This window comes from Podarcis vaucheri (assembly GCF_965113315.1).
Source record: "Podarcis vaucheri genome assembly, chromosome: 2".
NCBI classification, from domain to species: domain Eukaryota; kingdom Metazoa; phylum Chordata; class Lepidosauria; order Squamata; family Lacertidae; genus Podarcis; species Podarcis vaucheri.
The window spans coordinates 54,764,333-54,778,809 of record NC_138760.1 but is presented as its reverse complement, the minus strand read 5'-3'; the positions used below and the strand labels follow the sequence as shown (position 1 = coordinate 54,778,809).

At 44.2% G+C, this 14,477-nt stretch overlaps 1 protein-coding gene across 3 annotated transcripts in view; it reads left to right on the top strand.

The window, feature by feature from the left end:
• Window positions 1-14,477, top strand: part of LOC309527000 (sulfate transporter-like) — a gene marked incomplete at its 5' end in the record, with an annotated part of 26,610 nt that extends 12,133 nt beyond the window's left edge. For 2 of the 3 annotated variants that reach the window (XM_082213418.1, XM_082213417.1), the window contains 2 exons: window positions 10,241-10,853; window positions 11,515-14,477. In XM_082213418.1, the coding sequence (XP_082069544.1) occupies window positions 10,254-10,853; window positions 11,515-13,131 (2,217 nt within the window). In that variant the 3' untranslated portion in view covers window positions 13,132-14,477. Of the gene's footprint in view, window positions 1-10,223; window positions 10,854-11,514 lie in introns of those variants that run through there. The other variant, XM_082213416.1, reaches the window with a different exon arrangement.

Here is a 14,477-nt window from a genome sequence, read left to right as displayed (position 1 = left end):
AGTACAAGAATATTTGGCTAGTTTAGATGTATTCAAGTCTCCAGGGCCAGATGAACTGCATCCAAGAGTATTAAAAGAACTGGCAGATGTGATCTCAGAACCACTGGCAGTCATCTTTGAGAATTCCTGGAGAACAGGCGAAGTCCCGGCAGACTGGAGGAGGGCAAATGTTGTCCCTATTTTCAAAAAGGGGAAAAGAGAGGACCCAAATAATTACCGCCCAGTCAGTCTGACATCAATAGCAGGGAAGATTCTGGAGCAGATCATTAAGCAAACAGTCTGTGAGCACCTAGAAAGGAATGCTGTGATCACCAATAGTCAGCATGGATTTCTGAAAAATAAGTCATGTCAGACTAACCTGATCTCGTTTTTTGACAGAATTACAAGCCTGGTAGATGAAGGGAACGCAGTGGATGTAGCCTACCTTGATTTCAGCAAGGCATTTGACAAGGTGCCCCATGATATTCTTGTAAAGAAGCTGGTAAAATGCGGTCTTGACTATGCTACCACTCAGTGGATTTGTAACTGGCTGACTGACCGAACCCAAAGGGTGCTCATCAATGGTTCCTCTTCATCCTGGAGAAGAGTGACTAGTGGAGTGCCACAGGGTTCTGTCTTGGGCCCGGTCTTATTCAACATCTTTATCAACGACTTGGATGATGGACTCAAGGGCATCCTGATCAAATTTGCAGATGACACCAAACTGGGAGGGGTGGCTAACACCCCAGAGGACAGGATCACACTTCAAAACGACCTTGACAGATTAGAGAATTGGGCAAAAACAAACAAGATGAATTTTAACAGGGAGAAATGTAAAGTATTGCACTTGGGCAAAAAAAATGAGAGGCACAAATACAAGATGGGTGACACCTGGCTTGAGAGCAGTACATGTGAAAAGGATCTAGGAGTCTTGGTTGACCACAAACTTGACATGAGCCAACAGTGTGACGCGGCAGCTAAAAAAGCCAATGCAATTCTGGGCTGCATCAATAGGAGTATAGCATCTAGATCAAGGGAAGTAATAGTGCCACTGTATTCTGCTCTGGTCAGACCACACCTGGAGTACTGTGTCCAGTTCTGGGCACCACAATTCAAGAAGGACACTGACAAACTGGAACGTGTCCAGAGGAGGGCAACCAAAATGGTCAAAGGCCTGGAAACGATGCCTTATGAGGAACGGCTAAGGGAGCTGGGCATGTTTAGCCTGGAGAAGAGGAGGTTAAGGGGTGATATGATAGCCATGTTCAAATATATAAAAGGATGTCACATAGAGGAGGGAGAAAGGTTGTTTTCTGCTGCTCCGGAGAAGCGGACACGGAGCAATGGATCCAAACTACAAGAAAGAAGATTCCACCTAAACATTAGGAAGAACTTCCTGACAGTAAGAGCTGTTCGACAGTGGAATTTGCTGCCAAGGAGTGTGGTGGAGTCTCCTACTTTGGAGGTCTTTAAGCAGAGGCTTGACAACCATATGTCAGGAGTGCTCTGATGGTGTTTCCTGCTTGGCAGGGGGTTGGACTCGATGGCCCTTGTGGTCTCTTCCAACTCTATGATTCTATGATTCTATGATTCTATGAATGTACACTTTTTGTTTATTAATTTCAAAAACCATTACTTACATGTGCTTGGACCATGTTTATTTATGAGGTAGATATCACTCCATGGAGCAATGGTGGTTTTAGTTATCTGTTTGTATAAATCAGTTTTAGTTATCTGTTTGTATAAGTCAGTGGTTCTCAATTAGGGATCCAGGAAATCCTGGAGTTCTGGGGAACACACCCAGGGGGTCTGTGGCATCATCACCTGCCAGGGGACTCACTTATCTTGTTGATTAAATTTTTTTCTCCCCCCCCCAAAAAAAAAATTTATCATTTTTTCATGGTAATATAAATTTTATGGTCTGTTTTTTAGTATACCTAAAATCCTTTGCTTATTAGGGTCTACCCCACATTTTATTCAAAAAATTGCTTTGCACAGACAACTCCCATAGAGTTATCAACATTTTCAAAAGTAGGGGATCCCTGGCTTGGCTTTTGAAAAATAGGGGGTCCTCAGTAATTAGCTAATTGGGAACCACTGGTGTAAGTCCTTGTAGTCAGGTGGGCAAGATGGGTGGTTGCCGAGGGAGTGTGGGAAGCGCCAATGGCCGTGATTTTTTTTTAATCTATTGCCCACATTGAGACAGGGTGGCAAACAGGAAGTGTCTGTACTGAGCTGAGCTGCCCCAGGCCTTCACAAAGTAAGAATCTTGTGTGTACCAATAACCACCCAAGGTGAATGAAAGCCACCTAAGATTTCTGGAGAATTATTTCCCATGGCAGTTGCCACAGGCAAAGGTGTAGGAGTAATGTGAAGCCAGGCCTTAAGGGAAGAATCATTACTGAGTGCGTAGTGGAGAAGGCCAGCAGCAGGCCACAACCAGAAGAAGAGGAAAGACGAAGAAGTTCTGCCAGAAGGGGGTTGGAATCTGGAGGAGGTGCTCAGGAGAGATATAACCCAGTCCCTATTCCCTTATTCCATGTAAGAAAAAAAATGAAGCACATCATATATTGGCTTCAAGGCCCCCAGCTTGATGTACACACACATGCATGGCTCCTTGTAGAGGGCAGTAGCAGGGTCCCCAACATCACACCAGTGCCAGGCCCCATAAACCCTCTAGTTGGCTTTGCAAAGCTGACCACCGGGCCCCTCCTAGGCTTTTATTTATCCTGGGTCCAGCCCTGTTTGTAGTAGTATGGATCAACATAGTACTATTTTTACTATAAGCAGCCTATATGAGCTTTACCCCTTAATTACAAAACAGACTATATTGAGACAGCTTTGTTGATGCCACCCTTACCTTAAGATGCCTTTTAACTTGAGTTACCTTCACTCTCGATTACCTTTACTCTAAGTTTGACATCTGGCATCCCCAATGGGTTTTTGTGGCTATAAAGGTAAAGGTAAAGGTAAAGGGACCCCTGACCATTAGGTCCAGTCGTGGCCGACTCTGGGGTTGCAGCGCTCATCTCGCTCTATAGGCTGAGGGAGCCGGCGTTTGTCCACAGACAGCTTCCAGGTCATGTGGCCAGCATGACTAAGCCGCTTCTGGTGAACCAGAGCAGCACACGGAAATGCCGTTTACCTTCCCGCTGGAGCGGTACCTATTTATCTACTTGCACTTTGACGTGCTTTTGAACTGCTAGGTTGGCAGGAGCAGGGACCGAGCAACAGGAGCTCACCCCGTCATGGGGATTCGAACCGCCAACCTTCTGATCGGCAAGTCCTAGGCTCTGTGGTTTAACTCACAGTGCCACCCGCATCCCTTTTTGTGGCTATACGGGAACTTGTGCTAAATGGGGAACTTCAGCTTTGTGTCCCATTTTCTGTACAAAGGTGTGGGCTGGAGAAAAAAGGGCTAGTCCCAGGTTCAAATTATATGTTTAGATAAAATGGATATAAGGACGAAGGGGAGAACTTCACTGCTTTTAATTGGGGAGAGATACCAAAGATACAGAGATCTTTTGTCCATGAGGCCATTTACCCCCCAATCATGACCACCTACCCCATACTTGACATAATATGTGACATCAGGTGTGGGGCAGGTGGAGAAATGACTGGATCAACAATGATGTTGGCCTATAGGGTCAGAGACAGATAACTAGCTGGCTTGCCAGGCCAAAAAGGTTCACCATGATATGCATGTTTCATGATGGTAAAAGTGGGGGTTTTAAATTAAGTTCCAGAAATAACTTGTCAGTCTTCAACAGGGGAAGTATGTTAGATGTGCACCTGCCCTGTCTCCTGTTATCTAAGTATGTTGGTGTTCCTTTGTGGACAGGGATAGCTTAACTACTGTTATCTATGTGCTGGTAACTTCAAGGTTAGATTACTGCAATGCGTTATACATAGGGCTGCCTCTGAAGATGGTTCGGAGACTTCAGCTAGTGCAGAATTCAGCGGCCAGGTTGCTCACCAGAGGAAGACGGTTTGAGCATATTACACCAATCCTGGTCTGACTGCACTGGCTACCAATTAGTTTCTGGACCCAATTAAAAGTGCTGGTTTTGACCTATATAGCCTTAAACAGCTCAGGACTGCAATACCTCAAGGACCACCTCTTTCCATATGAACCTACCTAGACCTTAAGATCACCTTCTTAGGCCCTTCTTCATGTGCCTCCTCCTCGAGAGGTCTGGAGCGTAGCAACACGAGAACAGACCTTCTCTGCAGTGGCTCCCCGTCTGTGGAATGCTCTCCCCAAGGAAGTTCACCTGGTACCTTCATTATACACCTCTAGGCACCAGGCAAAACGTTCCTTTTTAATCAGGTCTTTGGTTGATTTGATTGACATCCTATGCCCTTTTAAAATGTGGTTTTTGGGGGCGGTGGCGGGAATTATTGGGTGGTTGTTTTTATTTTGATTATATCTTTTGTGGTTGTATATTTTGATTTTGTTCTGTGAACTGCTCTGCGATCTCCGGGTATAGGACATTATATAAATTCAATAAATAATAATAATAAATTTGTCCTCATCACTACCCAACCCAGGGAGCAAAAGCATTAATGGGCTGAGTCACCTGCTTGTTCTAAATATATTTCCAAACACACCACTGAAGAAGACACTTTGTCAAGTGAGTCCTATCTTTCACCTTGTCGTGCTCAAGTTGGTACCAGCTTCTTTGCTGCACAAACTTGTTTCAGAACGGAAACCTACACAGTTTAGCAAGTTTATACTGGTTACACAGAAGCAGTATTTTAAAAGACTGCCCTGAAAACAAACATTTCCTTGATGACAGATAACTCCGGTGACCTTTGACTAGCTTTTGTAAAGTTAAATCTATTGCACTGGTCTTCAACTGGTAGATCAGGAACTGCAAGTAGGTCCTGGCCTGATCCAAGGTGGACCACAACAGGAGCACTACCATCATGCAAATCTATTGTAAAAGATTAAGAAATGGGTCCTCAAAAGCATGGCTGAGTTAAAAGAGGGTCCTGGGTCTGAAAAAAGGCTGAAGATACCTGATCTATTGGATCAGGTATGTGTGAAAACCTTGTGTGAGAACCCTGTTATATTAAAAAAACCACATTTATTATTCTACATTTTATGGAGTGATCTGTGACATGTGGCTTCTGTTGGCCAATAGTTCTGATGTGCCAGACATTCTTGAGCCTAACCTTAGCAAACTGAAATAAATAAACAATTTAAAAAATTGTCCAGTAGCACCTTAGAGACCAATTAAGTTTGTTCTTGGCATAAGCTTTCGTGTGCATGTACACTTCTTTAGATACTTCTTCAGGTATCTGAAGAAGTGTGCATGCACACGAAAGCTTATACCCAGAATAAACTTAGTTGGTCTCTAAGGTGCTACTGGACAATTTTTTAAATTGTTTATTTGTTTTGACTGCATCAGACCAACACGGCTACCTACCTGAACTTAGGAAACTGAGATCATCTTGCTTTGTGCAAATGATGTAAGTAGGCATGTCAGAGGTCAGCAACTGGGGGCGGGGCTGGTTGAAAGCTGCCTCTGAGTGTTTGCCAGCTTGCCCGTCTTCAGAGGTGGATTTAGGGGAACACGACCGGTTCAGTTGCACTGGGCATGGCGCCTTGGCGTCACAGGGGGTGCCACAGCTATGATGCAGAATGGAAGGTGGGAGGGGGACGCCAAATTTTGGGTGTAACCCAGTGCGCTGCTGAAATTTGAGACCCCAAGGTCTACAATTACACTCTTCAGGAGCAAAAGAGGGTTTTAGAGTGTGACATTCATGGCAGCAGGACTTCGGTCCACTAACACCTTCTCAAAGAAACCCTCTGGTCAAATTGCTGACCACAGAGCAACATGTTTGTCTAAAACAATATACTGACCACAGAGCAGGGGAAACCCTTTCAGCAGCCAAGGGCTGCATTCCCTTCTGAGTAGCCTGGGAGTGGGGACATACCAATTGTGGGCATCGCCAGAGGAATAATGGACAGAACAATTCATGTCAAATTTACCTTTGTACCGCCGGCTAGTTCCTACACACACTTGCACATCCCTCTCTGTCCTCTATGGATAAAGTCATGGAAAATTCAGAGCCCCACGTACAATCCTGGTTCTACAAAGAACCACTTCTAAAACCTTAGCTTGCCCTATGTGATTTATTTATTTGCCATCAGTGTGCGTGGAGCTACCCCATGAAACTTACAACTAATACTTTGACATGGGGAAAACAAGGGAGGAAAAGGGAGATGATGTTGTTTAGTCATTTAGACTCTTCGTGACCCCATGGACCGGAGCACGCCAGGCACTCCTGTCTTCCACTGCCTCCCGCAGTTTGGTCAAACTCATGCTGGTAGCTTCAAGAACACTGTCCAACCATCTCATCCTCTGTCATCCCCTTATCCTTGTGCCCTCAATCTTTCCCAACATCAGGGTCTTTTCCAGGGAGTCTTCTCTTCTCATGAGGTGGCCAAAGTATTGGAGCCTCAGCTTCAGGATCTGTCCTTCCAGTGAGCACTGAGGGCTGATTTCCTTACGAATGGATAGGTTTGATCTTCTTGCAGTCCATGGGACTCTCAAGAGTCTCCTCTAGCACCATAATTCAAAAGCGTCCATTGTTTGGTGAGCAGCCTTCTTTATGGTCCAGCTCTCACTTCCATACCTCACAACTCACTACTCACTACCCCACCAGACAAATTTGTCATCAAATTTGCATATGACACCAAACTGGGAGGGGTGGCTAACACCCCAGAGGACAGGATCACACTTCAAAATGACCTTGACAGATTAGAGAACTGGGCAAAAACAAACAAGATGAATTTTAACAGGGAGAAATGTAAAGTATTGCACTTGGGCAAAAAAAATGAGAGGCACAAATACAAGATGGGTGACACCTGGCTTGAGAGCAGTACATGTGAAAAGGATCTAGGAGTCTTGGTTGACCACAAACTTGACATGAGCCAACAGTGTGACGCAGCAGCTAAAAAAGCCAATGCAATTCTGGGCTGCATCAATAGGAGTATAGCATCTAGATCAAGGGAAGTAATAGTGCCACTGTATTCTGCTCTGGTCAGGCCTCACCTGGAGTACTGTGTCCAGTTCTGGGCACCACAATTCAAGAAGGACACTGACAAACTGGAACGTGTCCAGAGGAGGGCAACCAAAATGGTCAAAGGCCTGGAAACGATGCCTTATGAGGAACGGCTAAGGGAGCTGGGCATGTTTAGCCTGGAGAAGAGGAGGTTAAGGGGTGATATGATAGCCATGTTCAAATATATAAAAGGATGTCACATAGAGGAGGGAGAAAGGTTGTTTTCTGTTGCTCCAGAGAAGCGGACACGGAGCAATGGATCCAAACTACAAGAAAGAAGATTCCACCTAAACATTAGGAAGAACTTCCTGACAGTAAGAGCTGTTCGACAGTGGAATTTGCTGCCAAGGAGTGTGGTGGAGTCTCCTACTTTGGAGGTCTTTAAGCAGAGGCTTGACAACCATATGTCAGGAGTGCTCTGATGGTGTTTCCTGCTTGGCAGGGGGTTGGACTCAATGGCCCTTGTGGTCTCTTCCAACTCTATGATTCTATGATTCTATGATACTGGAAAAGGGAGGTAGTATATGTTGCTATTTCATGCTTTAAGCTTAGCTACAGGTCAAGTTACAGTATGACATGGGTGGGGAGCCTGAGGCCCCTCCCCCATATTGTTCCCTTCACCATGGACTATTGGCCATGTTGGCTGAGGCTGATGGAAATTGAAGTCCCAGCAGTATCTGAAGGACCACAAGTTCCCTGTTCCTGCAGCTGGGTATGAGATCTAAAGGGCCGTGAACTCACACTCTTGCACATTTGCACTAAACCAAGGTTTGGTTTAGCACTGATTGCAGATTGAGTCCATGTGTGCTGGCTAGTGGATCAGCTTATCAATATCCCTTACCTAGTCCCTTGGTGAAGTGACGCCTGAGCACCAGCAATTCCCTTTTGTTTAGCCAACAAGCTCAGGAGAGCATGGCAGTCCTATCATCCACCACTGTTTAAACTTTTGAAATCATAAATGATAGGTATAGTTCAGGTTCCCATAAAAAAATATTCTATTTAAGTGGTGTTTGTTTTCAAAATATACCTCTGGAGTGGCTGGGCAGGAGTTGCAATAAAAGGGCGAATGAAGGGGATCCAATTCTACTTGTCTTCTTGTGTTGGAATTGGGGATCAGTTCGAGAGGAGGAGGAAGCAAACACTGCAGGTTTGGAGATTGTATACCTAGGTTTGATTGCTTCATTTCCCCCCACCAGGACAAGGTACAGCTTGTGGGCTTGAAGGCTAGAGGTGCTTCGCATTTGAGAAGAAAGGCATAACCGACTACTTACCAGAGGCAGTGCCTGGTTTCTGGTACCTGTCCTTGGTAAAACACTGTCCTCATTTTGTCCCTATTTTTGTGTTTGGGGAAGGTGCTTTGGGTGTTTTACCTGCTGTTTTGAGAGAGGGGTTCTGAGCATTGCCAGCTTCTCTTTTGTGAAATGCGTATTTTGTTGAGCCAAAGAGATTCTTACATTTCCAGATGTGTCCCCTGACTCAACAGGGTTGGGAATCTGTGAATTATACCAATAATACTTATCATGTGTATAGTACTTTCCAACCCACCCACTCTTTAAAAGTCTCTCCTCCCCCAGTATATACTGTATACACTGCCGTCCACTATAATGGTGGCTCCAAGTGAGTGACAAAAGAGACATTTTTTATTGCAGCAGACAGTAGAAGTTTAAACATTTTATTTTTAGAAAGCGTGTCAGTGATTCTGTTTTAGTAGAAAGACCTTAAGATCAGGGATGAGTTGTACTATATGTTTTGATGAAGTAAGCATCCAAAGTGATATTTGCTGCACTTTCTTTTTTTTAAAAAAAGATTCGCAGGTTTTCTATATAGCCATACAAGAAAAACTGTGTACAAGTGCCAACTTCTTTAACCATAAATTATGATTTTTGCATATTTATTATTTATTATTTACAAGTAATCCAAGCTCTAATAATTACAAAAAGATCCATTAAGACTATGAATATTTACATAAGACAGATTATTAGTAACTATTTTCTTATCATTGTTTGCAAATGTCAATCATTCCAAGAGACCAAAAAAAAAACCTGATAAAAAAGGACCAAATGATGTTTCTTTATATATATAATTTTTACTGAAACTTTTTAACATACAATGTAATCTAAACTAATCTAAATAAAAATAAAAAACAAAACAGAAGAAGAAGAGAGAAAGCAAAAGGAGAAAAAGGGAATAAAATAAAAAATAATACAAAGCCATCTCCCAGAGGTAGATCTTAACTCTTGTCTCACACAGAAAAGGGTGGACCCTCTCAGCTCTCACTGGGAGCTTCCCTTTCTTATCCCAGCCTCCCACCCTGGAAGATCTTCCCTTCCCTGTCTCTCCCACAGGGTCTTTCACTTGCCAACCATCACCTTCCTGTGGGTACCTTCATTAACCCAGAATAGAGGACATTGAAAAACAAAAAGTAAGCAAAAGCATAGCAAAGGAAAAAGAGAAAAGACAGGAAGTGAAAGATCATAAAAAAAGAAAAGAAAAAAAGAGAGAAGCGAGAAATAAATAAATAGGATTTCTGATTCTGTATCAACAATGTGTATAAAGATTATTCAAAATATTCAGTGTGTTCACTCCAGGATGGTAACCAGCAGTATTCCAAGGTAATATCCAGCTGTTCCTCATTCTGCTAGGCAACATTTTCCCAGTCTTCAACCCCAGACATCCCAAGTTAATTCATTCCCCTTTCCACACAAAAATTCCAAAAGGGGCTTTCCAGTTGTTATTATCACTAAATGTCAAGAATAGTCTTCCTTCAGTCTGGCATGTCAGTTCACATTCCAGGTGTTTCTGACTGATAAAGCAAAAGGAGAGTTTTAGATTATTTAAAAGACTGTTTCATCTTATCCTATAACCACTTGTGTAGCACAGGATGAGCTGGTGTCTTAAATAGTCATTGTGAATATATCTGGCCAGTATTTTTGCATAATGGCGTAATGTTTGCAGTTGCAGAGGCCCTTCGCTTATAATTAATGGCTCAACAATTAATGGCTTTTATGATTGGACTACTATGCACCAAAGGTTTATCAGTGCTGGTTCCTTTTATGGTCGTGCCTGAGCTGTGATTGTAATCTTGCAAAGTATGAAACAGTGCATTATTAGCTGGATAAGAATTCATTTGCAATCATGTATGAGTGGAGTACCTTCAGTTAACAGTGCACATGCTGCCCTCTTTCAGCTGCCTTGGAGCCATGGAGAATGGCACTGCTACCCAGATGCCTAAGCAGAGCATTGATATGCCAAGCATGCCACCACCAGAATCATCTTCTCATTATGTGCCTGTCAAGCTTGAAGAGCATGAACCTCCAGGTCTCAGTGTCAAGAAGCTCATCAAGAAAGCCAGGGAGAATTCCGGGTGCAACCGACAAAGTGTCCTTGGTGTCTTCATTAAGCTGTTCCCTGTTGTAGAGTGGCTTCCCCGCTACAGTATCAAGGAACAACTGCTTGGGGACATCATCTCCGGCCTCCTGGTTGGAATAGTTGGCATCCCTCAGTCCATCTCCTACTCCCTCCTTGCAAGTCAGGACCCCATTTACGGACTCTACACAAACTTCTTCTCTGTCATTATCTACTTTGCCATGGCTACCTCACGCCACAATTGCATTGGGACTTTCGGAGTCCTTTGCCTAATGATCGGGGAATCAGTAAACCGGCAACTGACATTAGCAGGATACCAGTTAGAGACTGACATCCCGGTGAATGCCACGTTGAATGGGACAGTTGTCTGTGACAAAAGTTGCTATGCTATCACTGTGGCAACTGCTTTAACTTTTTTGGTTGGGCTTTACCAGGTAAGATAACTTCCTGATCCTTACAACACAAGTGTTCTCTTAATGTTTAGGGTGCTTAAACTCTATATTCAAACCTGACAACACAGTTATTGCTGCAGCTGCAAAAGGAGCAAGCGAAAAAGAAAAGCTGTGCTACTGTCATGGCTAATGGTGAGACTGACCCCTGAGAAACCGTTGGAGAATTCCTTCATCTCTTGAAGAAGTTTGGTGAAATGATCCTATCACTTCCCCCTCCCTCTGATTTCTGTGGCTAAGAGAGGCCACTTGCATACAGCTCTGGTTGGAATTAGATACAAAGTTACAAAGAGAATGGCTTCCTTTATTATAGTTTCTGAGTGGTCACAGATGTGGATCTAGTTCACATATGACAGTAGCATCAAGTGATAACTTTCCTGTAAGATAGATCAAACACCAGAGTGGGCACATCATCTCGCATTACTCTAAGCTCAGGTGCTTTACAATGGGGTCACTTCACACATTAAGCTGGGGCAGGTGTTAAGCATGCAAGTGTTTTACATGTATATGCATGAACCAGAATACAAGAACAGGAGATTTTCTCACAACAAACAGAGAGTAACAGAGAACAAATGCAAGTGCTGTTATTTGCTTCTTGCACCTTCACCCAGTCAGATTAATCAATGCAACTTGCTTTCCCTTTCAGATCCTTCTAGGGGTCTTCCAACTGGGCTTCATATCCGTATATCTTTCGGAACCTCTCCTGAGTGGCTTTGTGACTGGGTCCTCCCTTACCATCCTCACTTCCCAAATGAGTCTTCTGCTGGGACTGAAAATCCCTCGCCACGATGGAGTGGGCTCTCTTATCTTCACGTGGGTTGACATATTCAGATACATTGGCAACACCAACATCTGTGACCTAGTCACCAGCCTGATTGCTCTGGTCCTCATTGTGCCAGTGAAGGAGATCAACAACTACTTTAGAGACAAAATGAAGGCTCCTTTTCCCATGGAGCTTCTGGTGGTCATTGCGGCGACCCTGCTTTCGTATTTCTTCAACTTTAACAAGAGATACAAATCTAAAATATGTGGCTCCATTCCCACTGGTTTCAAGCAACCTGCTGTACCGGATCTGAGCCTTCTTTCAAACCTGGCAGTTGATGCTCTGCCCATTGCCATCATCGGCTTTGCAATGACCATCTCGCTGGCAGAAATATTTGGCAAGAAGCATGGCTACCCAGTTCGGGCCAACCAAGAAATGATTGCCATTGGCATGGCGAACCTCGTACCATCTTTCTTCTGCTGCTTTGTCTCTAGTGCAGCCTTGACAAAGACCCTGCTGAAGGAATCCACCGGGTGCTGTACCCAGATCTCAAGCCTGGTATCTGCGTTTGTGCTGCTCCTGGTGTTGTTGTGGATTGCCCCTCTCTTCTACTCACTGCAAACCTGCATCCTGGGAGTGATCACCATCGTTAACCTCAGGGGGGCCTTGCGGAAATTTGCCGACACCCCAAAGATGTGGCGGATCAGCAAGATAGACACCGTGATCTGGTGGGTCACCATGCTGTCCTCATTACTCATCACTACAGAGCTGGGCCTCCTCATAGGCGTCTGCTTCTCTCTCCTCTGCATCATCTTCCGCACCCAGAGGCCCCGAGCCACGCTCCTCGGCAAGGTGAATGACTCTGAAATCTACGAGGACCAGTTCACTTACAAAGAGATCAGCAGCATTGCAAATATCAAGATCTTCCGTTTTGACACCTCCCTTTACTACGCAAACAAGGACTATTTCAAAAGTTCACTTTTCCAGAAAACAGGAGTGAATCCTTCGCTGGTTGCTGCCTTGCGGCGAAAGGCTGAAGCGAAAGCAAACCTGGGCAAGAACGAGAACTGCTTTTCTTCTAAGTTTAACTGCCTGAAGGGCACCAAGAGAGACGCTGCCAAGGTTTCGGTTTCAGATGCTCCTGGCCCAGCCATAGACATGCACACTTTAATCCTTGACTGTGGCGCCATGCAGTTTGTAGACAGCGTGGGCCTCAGTGTGCTGAAGGAGACTCGCCAGGACTACCAGAAGATTGGCATCCAGGTCCTGCTGGCCAACTGCAACCCATCCGTGCGGCGTCTACTCCAGGCAGGTGGTTGGCTTACTGGGATGGAGGATACGGAGCTGCTGTCCTTCCACAGTATACATGCCGCTGTGCAGTTTGCAGAGAAACAGCACCAAACTCAGCAGATGGGCAGCAAAGTGACAGGGGATGCTTTCCTTAGTCCAGAAGAAGACAATGATACCTCAATCACACCCAGTCTGGAGGGGCAGCTGTAGGCCTGGATAGAGCAGAATGTGCAAAGACTGGGAAATGGTTTCATGCTTATTTTTATTGGTGCACATGACAAATAGCTGTGAATGACCTAAAAAGGACATTGACATTCAGTTTCTCGCAGCAGGCCAAGAGGCTTTCAAGAGGACTGTTAAAACTCAGGATGGTATCAACATTATAATGCTGTAGTTTTCTCAAAGGTTTCAGTCCCTCTTTATTTACTTTTACTCATTTCAACAATTTATGTAGGGCTTAACTCCACATGGCCATGGCATAAGGGTTTCCACTAGCATAATCAGGGACAACAATCATATTTTACTCCCTTTGGGTACTATGTGGATCTGGTGGATCTAAAGAGTGAAAGAAGGAAACATGTTTTAAATGATTTTCTGTTTCAGATGTAGAGTTTTGTTTTAGGTTATTTCCCTTTTCATCCCTCCCATTTTTGTTAGGTCTCAGTGTCTGGCTTGTCTCACACAGGCTTTGCAAATAAACAGTTTGGCTTTGCAAATAAACAGAGTTCAAGATGCAAGGTCTACTACCCAACAGTGGATGCATTGCAGAAATCAGGGCCAGTTTATATGCCTTTCTTTAGTGGAATCGGCTACCCTACGGATTCTCAAGTCTGCCATGCAGATCATGCAGGCTATCCTGGGAACTGGTAGCAGTTGTGCATGGATGCCCAGTGGCTTGTTGCCTAACGAAAGCATCAGTGCAGGAAAAGAGCATCAGAGCTTGGTCGGGGTAGATACTAAAAGAAAAAGGAGCAAGGTATGGAGACATGCTAGAGAGCGCTAATGGAGTGACATTGGTGTGTGTGGGAGGGCAAAGTGTGATGATTTTCCAGGGAGAGTGTTCAGTCTTAAATTAAGAGTACTGTACATGGTGAATCTTGGCATTACAAAGTCACACCAGAAGGCTTTAGCAATCTGAATACTGGAGGAATTCCTTTACTTTCTATAAAAGACATTCCGATTTATCTTTTGACATCTATTTCCCTGGCAGTACTTCATTTCCTTTTCTCATGCACTAATGAAATCAATCAAAAACAGGACCAAAAAAACCCTTGTCTGTATATTTCATGTTATTTATTTATTGCATTTATATGTTACCCTTCTGTTCAAAGAATTGCATTGGCCACCAATTACCTACCAGGCTAAGTTCAAGGTGCAGGTTTTCATGTGTAAAACCCTCTACAGTTTGGGATCAGCATGATTGAAAGATCGCCTCAGGCTTCATATAGCTAGTTGATCACTGTGCTCTGCATGTGAGGGCCTCCTCCAGATACCATGTTATCAGGAGATCCATTCCACACAATATTGAAACCGGGTGTTTAGTGTTGTGGCACCTA